At 36.5% G+C, this 12,310-nt stretch overlaps 1 protein-coding gene across 2 annotated transcripts in view; it reads right to left on the bottom strand.

The window, feature by feature from the left end:
* Positions 1-12,310, bottom strand: part of clock (clock circadian regulator) — a 57,545-nt gene that overhangs the window by 14,767 nt on the left and 30,468 nt on the right. For both annotated transcript variants that reach the window (XM_008111683.3, XM_008111684.3), the window contains exons 8-16: positions 9,649-9,769; positions 8,694-8,807; positions 6,908-7,026; positions 5,708-5,790; positions 5,411-5,517; positions 4,519-4,666; positions 3,906-3,981; positions 2,148-2,289; positions 1,268-1,368 (exon numbers count right to left, since the gene is read on the bottom strand). In XM_008111683.3, coding sequence (XP_008109890.2) covers positions 1,268-1,368; positions 2,148-2,289; positions 3,906-3,981; positions 4,519-4,666; positions 5,411-5,517; positions 5,708-5,790; positions 6,908-7,026; positions 8,694-8,807; positions 9,649-9,769 — 1,011 coding nt within the window. The remainder of the gene's footprint in view (positions 1-1,267; positions 1,369-2,147; positions 2,290-3,905; positions 3,982-4,518; positions 4,667-5,410; positions 5,518-5,707; positions 5,791-6,907; positions 7,027-8,693; positions 8,808-9,648; positions 9,770-12,310) is intronic.

Raw genomic sequence — 12,310 nt, 5'->3', positions numbered from 1 at the left:
AAAACTCTGAGTAGGAATAAATCCATCTATTATGAAATGGGAAGAAGTAGTTAGGGACATTTTAAATAATTTCATCAGTTTAGTTTCTTCTTTTTATTTACCTACATAAGAAACCACATATTCACATGAATGTGAATGTACATTGTAGTTGTTTTCTTAATTTGTTTATTTTATGATGCTTGAATTTATTATTGGTGTATTCTGATTGCTTTTACATGTTTTTAATATGTTATAAGCTGCTTTGGGTCCTGTGAAAGAGAAAAGTGGGATGTAAAGATAAATTATTTATTTATATATAAACGGTGTAAATGTTTTTTCTCTACTCCTTTCTTTCTTATGCAGGACAAGTTGACATTTTATAAACATCTTCAAACTCACCAATCCCCAGTAATCAATCAATCAATCTATCTATCTATGTTTGTATGTGTTGCCTCCCATTTGCAGAGAGCCCTGTGACTCCCACTGACGATGGATCTGGACCAAACTTGGCACACATACCAGCTTTAACTACTGGTTGGGTTTGGGGGCAATGACAGAGGATGATGGGAGTTGTAATTCACCCACATATTTATGCATTTTCTAATTTGACTATTCATAAAATCCAAAAACAAACAAAGACTATTATAAAAAAACAGCATTACAAAAGACCTAACCCAGGCATCGATGGATACCTAAGCTAGTGATTAATAATTATACTGAAAAGACATGAAATACAAAATGAGTATCCCTTAACCCAAATGCCTGGCACCAGATTTGGGATTTTTTGGATACTGGAATACTTGTATTTCCATATACACACATTATGAGATATCTTAGACATGGGATCCAAGTGTAAATATGAAATTCATTTATTATTATTATTAACTTTATTTACACTCTGCCTTTCCCCCCCGGGGACTCAAGGCGGCTAATAATCCCATCTTTCATATATATACACATAGAATGAAGGTAATTTTTATCCAATATTTCAAATAAATTTTCTGCATGAAAAAAAGTTTGTATGCACTGAACCATCCAGACACAAAGGTCTCACTATCGCAGTCATCTGTGAGAACAACTTCGGATTTTGAAATACTTTGGATTTTGGAATTCTGGATAAGAGATGCTATAGTACATACACAAGGCAGCAATGTGCTCCTCAAGCTAGGAGATTAAAAAAGCATCTCTCTAAACTGGATATGTTAACATTCTGCTTTTTTGTTTGGTGAAATACAAGCTCTGAACACATGAAAAATATATGAGATATGTGTGCACAATGAAGAATTACCTGATTACCAAGTGATGCCCTTCTTTGTGCAGACTTCTCGTGATTGGATAAATTTTGCCGTGGAGGAGTGCTAGTATCCACTGTGATCTTTGTCGGTGTTGCTAAAATGTAAAATTGAAGAGACACTTTTAGCCATTATCATCACCATCATGTGCTTTCACTTATAATTATACCTGGTCAAGCAATTACTTTGTTATTGTTATATGCCTTCAAATTGACTCTGGCATATGAAATTCCTATAATAGGGCTTTCTTGGCAAGATTTATTCAGAAGAGGGTTGCCACTGACTTGAAATGTGACTTGCCCAATAACACCTTGTAGCTTTCAAGGGCTGAATAGGGATTCAAAGCTACTGTATTTACATGAATGTAAGGCACAACTTTTTTTGGCTAAATGGCCATGCCAAAATAGGGGGGACATTACATTCACATAATACGGTAAAGTGTGAGCGGGTGGGTGCGTGCACAGGGGAGGCAGTGGGAGTGCGCACCAGCTTCCCTGACTGCCCAAATTACAAAGAGTGCACTATTTGTCACTGCACTTTACATTTGCTAACAAATACTTTTTTTGGTTTCAAGGTTTTGAAAATTGAGGTGCTTATTAGATTTGATGGCACACTAGATTTGAGTAAATATAGGCAAGTCCTAGTCCAACATTCAAACTACTACCCCATATAGCTCCGTGGCTAGTTTACAGAAGTAAATTTGTCAATATTACAAAATAGGTAATACCACTGTATTAACTATTAATTACTATTAATTATAATTTCTTTTACAAGCACATGCTTTCACCATTTCAACACCACAAAGAGAAAGACACAACATAAAACCAATAAAACAAACAGCCTCCCATATGACGTATTTCCATGCTGAACACTCACATGAAGGGTCTGAGACTGCAGTGTGAGAAGATTTCCTTGAACTCCTGGAGGAGGCAGAAGGTGTCGGACTGCGATCAAATCTCTCCAATGCTTCTTTGAGGCTCACCGTATTTATATGATTGTCAGAACCAGAGTCCTGACTCTGAATAAATTTTAAAAAATGGTATGGCTAATCACAAAGATGTAACTTGGCAAATAATGGTTGTAACTTTATAAATACTCATGCATGTGTATATTAAAATGTTTAAATATTCACAATGTAATCACATTTTTGCTGATACCTTACTCCCAGATATTAAAAGCTAGCACATTTTCGTAAACATTAACCTAAAACAATAAAGATATTATGAAATATGCATGTAGGGATGTTAGGCATTTAAAAAATATTTAGGCTCAAGATTGTTCCCTTTACTTTTCTTTTTCATGTTCATATGCTTCACCTTATTTAACTTATCCTAGCCCCAACTGACATCTCACCAATCCAAGTATCTAATTTGCCTTAGTTCTATCTATGGGTCCTGTTTCTGTGTTTTTCTTTCAAACCTCCATCAGACATAGAATTATAACCAGGGCTTCTTAAAACTTTTTTCCACTTGCAACCCATTTCCACCCAAGAGATTTTTTACATGGTCACAGGTACATAGGTATATTAAATAGGTATAAAAATCAAACATTAATGATAATAAATCAGCACTTTCAAGGCTTGCTAAACAAGCTGATTTTGCTTTTTGAAGAGTATAGTTTAAACATTTTATGCATAGTCCACTATAAACATTGCATGTTGTTGCTAACACATTTGTGTAAAGGGGTGGCATCCAGAAAACCTCTATTGTTGTCAATTTTTTTCTGACCTCAACATTGTGCTAAGGGGGGCCCATTTAGGGTTGGGACCCACAGTTTAAGAAACAGTGATCTAAATCAATCCAAAGTTGTTAGAACAATTTGGGCTCAACTTCCCATAATATACTACATTTTATGAACTGGACAAGCGAAAAAAGGAAAATCAGAGAGCAAGACAACATAACATAAGCTACCTAACATCCTCAAGATATATTTGGGTATTATTCTGCTATACCTAGACAATGACCACAGGTGATTAAGGACTATACAACTAATGTAAGATATGCCAGATCAGCAATAGTCATACCACAAGGCCATAAAGCATGATACTAGGTGTCTTACACGGGTAAGATACTGTGCCTATTTCAGTGTTTCAGATTAGCCTACGTTTCATGGCAAAGATTGCGGATTTGCTCCAGAGATGTCCTTTTATATATGATGTTTCCTTTTCATTGAAAGGCTTTTTAAATCTACAGATTGCTTTAAAATGTTGTCTCAGCCAAGGAGACCTACCACACTGAAAATGCCACTCTTTCTGCAACCTGCCTACTCTGAGATGGCATTTAAAAAATCAAATGAACAAGATAGACAGCCCCACTGTGAAAACAAATACTGACAAAGGCTACAGCATCTCATTTTTATACTTATTTCTTCAGTAACCCTCTAGGCAGCTCCATGCAGGCTATGAGGAAGTGTGGAAGACCATGAGAGACACCCAACTGCTGATTAGCTCTACAGGTTCTCCAACTCTTTGGAAATTTATGGGGAGAATTAACAAAGGCAGATAGAGTACTTCTGTCTCAAACACATAGACACACATCTGTTGCATTAAAGTAGCAAATTTTGGAAATCAGGATTGCTTTTTTAAAAGATAGAGGAATTAAAAGAACCAATAGAAGATTACGTTGTAAAACATACTTTATCTGCTGCTATCTCTGGCAGAGCCTCTTCAATTCCAAGTTCACGCCGTCTTTCTGCTCGAACTTCTGCATAACTACAAATGTAAAATCAAAAACCAAATGTCAATATATTATCATCTCACATTATCTTTCGAAACAGTAACATATCTCTTTGTATCCACAGTCACACTAACAATGTGGTTTTTTTTCCCTTTCCACTTTACATTGTTAAAAAAATCTGCTCTAAGCAAGGGAGTTGATTGCTTCTAGTGAGTTGCTTTTGCCAATGGAAATATACGAAGCAGATAGACCTCGTATAGTATAGCTCTAAAGATTGAAATAGCTCAGGGGTCTAGCTTAATGCATTCATGTGCTTTATTTCTGACTAATTCAGAAGACTTTGGTGGAAATCCAATGGTTATACACTAAAATAATAGATCAACTAAAGCAGTGGTTCTCAACACACATAATGGCATAAAATATCCTATTTGTTCAATTGATCTATTCTATTTGGGACTAGGAACTGAGTTTAGTTATTTGATTGTTAGCTATTTCCCAAAATACTTGATAAACTTATCAAAAACAGTAAAAAAAATCTTCAGCATTTAAAAAATAAATCAGAATTTTGTTACCTTACAACTGTGTGTGTACATACGATGAACTCTGGTCTAGAATTCCACTGATGGTAAGTGATATAATAATGTGTCTGCAACCAAATCCACTGTTGCCCCTTTGTGAGGAATCTGTAATAGCAGGACTTTCCTTTCCCATACTGCATTACTGAAGAATTAAAAAATAAAGTTTGCTTCAAAATACACCAATTTAGGAATATCGATTAAAATAGGATACATTTATTTAAACAGTCTTTTCATACTAATATATTGTCATAAATATAAAAACTTTCTTAAACTGAAATGATTTGCCATGCACAATAGTTGGTTTATAGAAAATCACAAGCAAGATATACAAATTACTGAGGAAACAACATGAAACGGGAATATCCCTTATACAAATGGAGTGTTGATTTTGCATGCATATGTCTTCTTCCATTTGACCATAAACTAAGAGTAGGTTTTGTTATTGTTACAAATATAGGTAAAGGTAAAGGTTTTCCCCTGACGTTAAGTCCAGTCGTGACCGACTCTGGGGGCTGGTGCTCATCTCCATTTCTAAGCCGAAGAGCCGGCGTTGTCCATAGACACCTCCAAGGTGATGTGGCCGGCATGACTGCATGGAGCGCCGTTACCTTCCCGCCGGAGCGGTACCTATTGATCTACTCACATTTGCATGTTTTCAAACTGCTAGGTTGGCAGCAGCTGAGACTAACAGCGGGCGCTCATTCCGCTCCCGGGATTTGAACCTAGGACCTTTCAGTCTGCAAGTTCAGCAGCTCAGTGCTTTAACACACTGTGCCACCATCAGGGGCCCATACTGGAGTATATATTACCACACAGGTTTGCCATCTTCTGTACAAGATCTAAATTAGCATATAGTTTTATATAAAAGAGTATAACATTTACTTACAATGTTCATGACATTTTGCCAGATTTTCTAGGTCATCCACATGATAATAATCATAGCCTGAAGTCCCCAACACTTCAAATGGCAAATAACCTATTATTGGTGGCGCCCTAGATAATGACATAGGAGTTATTTTATTCCTCAGAAAAAATGAGTCACACTCTTTATTATATACATGCATGCAATCATATTCAGCAAAGAAATAACATAAATTTCTTGCTATAAATAGCCAATGCCAATACGTTGCCACTAACGGTAACATAATGCTACCGTTCAATACTACATGGTAAGAAATGGCACCTGTGATCCAAGAAAAGGAACTTCCATTCTAAGCTATGTCTAGAGGTGAACTCTTCATTGGGTTCTTCAACAGTGCTCATTTCCTAAAAAAATAAAAAATTGTAAGTCTCTCAGAACTGCACTACTCTAATTTTCAAACTCATCTACAACTGACACTTCCAAACCATTTAATTCACATGAATGTAACATGCAAAATACATTTTTTATTTTGCAGTTTCATTGCTGTTTGGGAGAACAATAATGCAAGCGTGTGGTATGCCTATTTTTTTTTCAGGATGAGAATGGTGAATCCATGAGCATATGAAGCCTTTTCAAGCATGATGTGCATTAGCACTTTGTCCACCTCTTCACATTCCACATTATCTGGTTATATGACAGATAATGTGGAAGCCTGTTACCCAATTTTCACTAGCAATTAACAATCTGCATTATAACTAAAAGGGGAAACCTATTTGAATCAAACCTTCAGCAAAAGTAACTTTGCAACATAGAAGGTCACATAATGTGTTTTGAGATTATTGTATGGAGGGAGGCTGAGCAGCTTTGAAAAGGAAGAATCCCTCATTTGAGTGTCTTAGCTCCTAAGGATAGAGTATCACTATAACAGATGGTTATAGTTGCCAGTTTTAACAGCATCAATCACCTGTTGTATGTTTAGATCTGATAGAGCTATAGCTCCATACAATGACATGCTTGGTGTTTTGAACTACAGAGCAAACAATCCAAAGAGCAATTCATAGACGAGAGTCAATATTGTGGAAGAGATTAGCCTCCCCGTACTGGTGGACAGTTACAGTAGAGTCTCACTTATCCAAGACTCGCTTATCCAGGGTTCTGAATTATCCAATGCATTTTTGTAGTCAATGTTTTCAATATATTGTGATATTTTGGTGCTAAATTCGTAAATACAGTAATTACTACATAACATCACTGCGTATCAAACTACTTTTTCTGTCAAATTTGTTGTATAACATGATGTTTTGGTGCTTAATTCGTAACATCATAACCTAATTTGATGTTTAATAGGCTTTTCCTTAATCTCTCCTTATTATCCAAGATATTTGCTTATCCAAGGTTCTGCTGGCCTGTTTAGCTTGGATAAGTGGGACTCTACTGTATTTAAATTATAATTCAGTGAACATAATCAACATATAATAAAGGAAAAAAACTAATTTTGAGGAGATGAGAATTAATACATACCTTAATAAACTGAGGTGTAGCTAATCTAATTGTGGCTACAAAACAAACTCTGTCTTCATAGGAAGGTCTATGGGACCGCTGTATAGTTTCTTCATAACCATTATGTGCAGAGTTAGGCACTAAGAATAAAGAAAGATCAAAATTATCATGGTTGCATATTATTGTATGCCTCCAAGTCACATTTGACTTCTGATGAAACCTATCATAGGGCTTTCTTGGCAAGATTTGTACAGAGAGGTTTTGCTCTGGCTTCATCATAGGCTGAGAAAATGTGACTTGCCCAAGGTCACCCAGGGGGTTTCCACAGCCAGATGGGGACCAGAACCCTGGTTTCAAGAGGTGTGGGTCCAACATTTAAACCTATGTATAAATTAAGATAATTAATAATCCAAGTTATCAGACAACATTAACTTGGAAGAAACTAAGACAATGCATAAATTTAGTAGTGGAATGATCAACCAAAAACCCGATATAGCAAATAAACTTCAAATTATTAAATAAAATGACTTGGCTACTCTATTCTGTTTGGGTATAGCCTCAGAAACAGTTCATATTAAAATTGGAACAGACTATATTGGTAGGTACTGAGTAGGTGTACAGATTAGTAGCAGAGAAGTGGGTAGCAGTGTGGTTGGTGGGAATGTTGGCAAGTGGGCAGCAGGCGGAAACATTTGCTGTGATGATATATATATTATCACAGCTATCATGTAAAAGTAGAACACTTTAGCAATGCTGTTCAAGTGCACAATTTAAAGAAGTAAAATATTCAATTGAGTTTGTCTTAGCCCTAGGAGGCTATTCAGTTGGTTCTTCTTTAGGTGCAGAACTCCTATGAGGTAGATGCAAAATCAGGCATGAAGGAGCTTCCAGCCCCACACGCTACTGGGCATAGCAAGGCTGAAGGTTGGTGTCATCCCCACAGGTCAAATCAGAAGCTTCCTGTTGCAGTAGTCTGCCATTCCCATTTCCAGTTGGCTTGGGCTTCTGAGATTTCTTTACTCGCCTCTTTAAAAAGCAAATATTTCCACCTGCTGCCCACTTGCAATATTCTCACCAGCTACACAGTACCAAGCCTGGAGGAGTGGCTTGGTGATTAGTGCATGGACCAGAACAGCAGGTGGCTTTTTCTTCTCATGAACTGAAGTTGTACAACAGGCACCTTAATCCAAGAAGAAAAAAGTCAACAGCTGGGCCAGCTTAATCAGGTTTGTACTGCGGCTGCTTGCATCACAAGAAACTTCAGAATGGGGCAGAAGGAAAGGACAAGGAGAAGAAAAAAAGAAGAGATAAAATGAATGCATATAATTGGGGGAAGCATTCTCCTCCAGCCACTAGCAAACAAGTGCACTAAAGCTGTGCTACTCAAAATGGTGGTTTGAGGTCTGCTAGTCCCTGGAGAATTTCCAGGAAAGAAAGCACTAGCTGCAGCCAATGCAAACTAATATGGTGTTGGTCCCTGGCACGCTGGAAAAAAACGAATTGCTGTCTCCATTACACATAGCCTGAGAAGCACTGCCATAAAGGATGGCATCAAACACAATAGAAGAAATGAAATCCAAGTGGTATTAGACTATTAACTACTAAACTGAAGATTCCTAGATTCCTGTTTTAGAAATAAAATGTTTTACATTCATTCATTCATTTACTTAGCCTTTTCAGTATCACTAAATTCTAAAAAAAATGTATTTTATACTTCATTTGATGTTTCATATGTGAGTTGGAATTCAAAACCTGGGTGGGCAGTGGGATTACTTATAAAATATAATATATGCTATAATTAACTTACTGTTACTTAAGGATTTGAAGTTTCCTATACATTTGACATATTCATATATAGGTGGCTCTTTGGGATCTATTGTCCCTCGGAGCATATGGCAACAGAACTCAAGCTGATTTTTTGCTGCAACAACAAAATAGTAAAGATTAATGCTTAACAGAAGACCAAAATGAATACCAAACAGAAGTAAAATATTGCAATGACATAAGAAACAATGTGTCATGTTACCCACTGCATATTTAGTAGTATTTCAGATCTCATTTTTTCCAGACCTGCTACTATAATGATGCTAGGGAATGAACTCATCCCAGTGATTTCATGTAATGGATTTACAAATTCATAAGTACATCCCAGTAATTTTAAGTTAAGAATATACAGGAGCGTAACTTTACTTCAAAGGCTGTTATCTGAACATCTCCCTTTCAGTAACAAGACTACAAGCAACATAAAATAAAACAGGATAAAGCCAATCTCTTAATAAATAAATTGTGGATAAAGGCCATTCTTAAAGAGGCTTTAAATGGATGTCCTCCAATTCCAAAGTTTTGAAGTGAATGATATCCTTTTGTACCCAGAATGGCACCATCCCCACATGAAAAGGGAATATCAGCAGGCACTGGGAAAACCTCAAGTTTAAAAAAAAACATTAAAGAACCTCAGACAAAAAGGCAGCTTCAATGAAATTATTGTGCTAAATTACTGTTGGGAGATAGACGCGGAATTAGACTATCATTGAAGAGGGAATGGCTATCTCACCATTGGCCAATAATTAAATAGAAACATTCCAGACTGCAACACCCTGTTGCAGGTCCCACTCATGTATCTAGAGTATCAAACTGATTTCAGGAAATACTTATCCCAGTAGAATAAGCTATTGTCAGTACTTTCATAGCCCACAAATTTTTAAATGCAGTCTTTAGGAATTCTATGTATCTCTCAGCTATAACTGAACAACGTAACTTACATTTCAAATATTCTGGAGTCAATGAATCACTTTCTAACAGATGAGTAGACAGTATTTTATAAACTTCTGAATGTTCCCCCTCTGGGACAAAATTAAATATGCTCTGATCCACAAGGTCAGACTATAAGAGAGAAAATAAATACATGAAAACTAAAATTCTACTTTGTGTAATTTTATTTTTAGTGCAAAATAACTGATAAAGCTGTCAAAGAGAAAACTTTAAAATTATAATACATAATTGTTAGTACTCCATCACTGCAAAATATTTTTACATTAAAAAATACTGATCAGATCCATTTCAAATGCAGTGAACAACCACTTCTGTCTAAAACACAGAACCACTCTTCTCTTTTGGCCATCAGAAGTCCTTTTCTGTGATGATGTCTCTATTTAAAACCATTCACTTTCAATTTAAATTACCAGCACGGGTCTGGACTGCTTAAGAGCATCTAATATTTTAAATACATTTTTTAAATACACAGATTTTTACTGCACACCTTTTTAGAGAAGTTGGGCTCAAATAAGAGCTTTAGGTATTCCCAAGCATAGATGCAGGCTCAGCTGGAATGTTTTACCTGTATCCTTTGAGACTACAGATGAGTATCTGTTCCAAAAGAATTTGTAGTCTGGACTGGAAGACCACTGATCAAGAATTTGAAGTACAAAGTTCTTTGTACAAAAAAGAACTAATTGTAGAATACTATGGATCTTCATCAATATCCATGCAATATTACATTTTTCATCTTCAACTTCCAGCTCACATGCAAACTGCGAACTAAAATTAAAGTACAGTAATCTACTATTAATGCATTAATTAGGTGCCCCTGGTAGCACAGTGGGTTAAACCCTTGTGCCGGCAAGACTGATGACTTGAAGGTTTGATTTTCTGACTTGAAGATTGCTGCTTCAAACTCAACACGGGGAGAGTGCGGATGAGCTCCCTCTATCAGCTCCAGCTCCATGCGGGGACATGAAAGAATCCTCCCACAAGGATTGTAAAAACACAAAAAACATCTGGGCGTCCCCTGGGCAACGTCCTTGCAGACGGCCAATTATCTCACACTAGAAGCGACTTGCAGTTTTTCAAGTCACTCCTGACACGAAAAAAATGCATTAATTTATATAATGGGGAAAAAAACAATGGGCAATCTTGACAGAAAGGCAGCCATTCATTTGAGAAATAAAAGAAAGGCTTCACTATACTTCAGGAAATCTTGAGGCCTGGAGAAATAATAATTTCCCTTTTAAAAAAATGCCCTCCAAAGACCAATTCACTCAGGAGGGAGTAGTGGAGGATCAATCAGAAATTACAGAAAATGTGGACAGGGGGGTGAAATATCCCCCTGAAGCTCCTTGCAAGAGGTGAGGATGCACTGCAACATTTGAAATGCTTCACTTATCTTAGCTATAATAACTTCTTTATATTGGTCTGTATCTGAACTTGTCAAAATACAAAGTACTTCTAGAATGGTCTTTCTGCTCCCATCTTTCACCCAGCCCCACAAGCTCCTTTATAATCTCTCAAAGCTTCCCTAATTGTTTGAAGACCCTCAGGGATTGAAGTGGAAAGGGAAACCAGTAAAAATTGAGCAGACAGTATACATATGGGCAGGATCTCTGCTTGTACAACCTACTGCCATGCATTCTTTAGGCATTCATCCCCGCCTCCTATGGCATCAAAAGATTTTCTGAAGAACTCCCTTGCCCAGAGATTTTGGGAAAGGGTATAAGGGAGAAAGGCAGCAGAAGCAGCATACCATCCCATATTAATTTTTCTAGCATAACCTTGGATCTACTCTAGTTTTTCTCCACCAGTTCATTATTTTAAATAACAATGTGCAAAGTGGTGGTGGTGGCACAGTGAAGTTTAGAGGCAGAAGCAAAAAAAAAAAAAAAAAAAAAGGAGTGATGTGTAAGGCAAATGGCGATAACCATGCCTGACAGCTTTAGATACATTACACTATGTAACAAAATTTGAATTGTTTTCTGTTACTGGTTTGAAAGTGTTATTTTCTGTTTAATTGTATCATACTTACTTTGAAAGTACTTGTTATACTCCAGAAACTTTGTTTTTGTGGCTCTTACAAACTATGTTGAATTGGTTGGGAGACTATGAGATATTCATTGAAAAACTATAGCAAAATGTGCTGCAGGAGTTTTTGCAGTTTAATAAATCTTTTCCATGTTTTTATGATAGAACCAATTAGGAAATGACATTTATAACACAGGAACAAAAATTGTGTTACATAGTGTTATCAGCTAAGATAACCACAAATCTTTCTGTCGTGTTCTCTCCATAATCATAGTAACAGTAGTAAAAGTGGTTAGTATTTTGGACAAGCAACCTGGGTTCAAATGTCCAATCAGAGATGAAACTAGCCTAACCTGTTCACAACGTTATTGTGAGGATGAAAACATAACAATGAACAGCACCTCGAACGTGTACAAATATGAACTGGATAAAGATTTCACAAATAAAATGCCACATAATGCTAGTGAGAATAAAGACATATTTCTGGGCATAGCATGCACACATCTCCATGGAAGGAAGATAATGCAGGCAAGTTGTTATTTTTGCACGCCATTAATGGAAGCATCAACAGACATGCACACTTTAGACAATGAGATGGGAGAATTTATTAATGACTGTTTGTTCACTGAT

The sequence above is a fragment of the Anolis carolinensis genome, chromosome 5 (genome assembly GCF_035594765.1).
Source record: "Anolis carolinensis isolate JA03-04 chromosome 5, rAnoCar3.1.pri, whole genome shotgun sequence".
Taxonomy (NCBI): Eukaryota; Metazoa; Chordata; class Lepidosauria; order Squamata; family Dactyloidae; genus Anolis; species Anolis carolinensis.
Note: the sequence above shows the minus strand (reverse complement) of the source record. Positions and strands in the feature narration are given on the sequence as shown.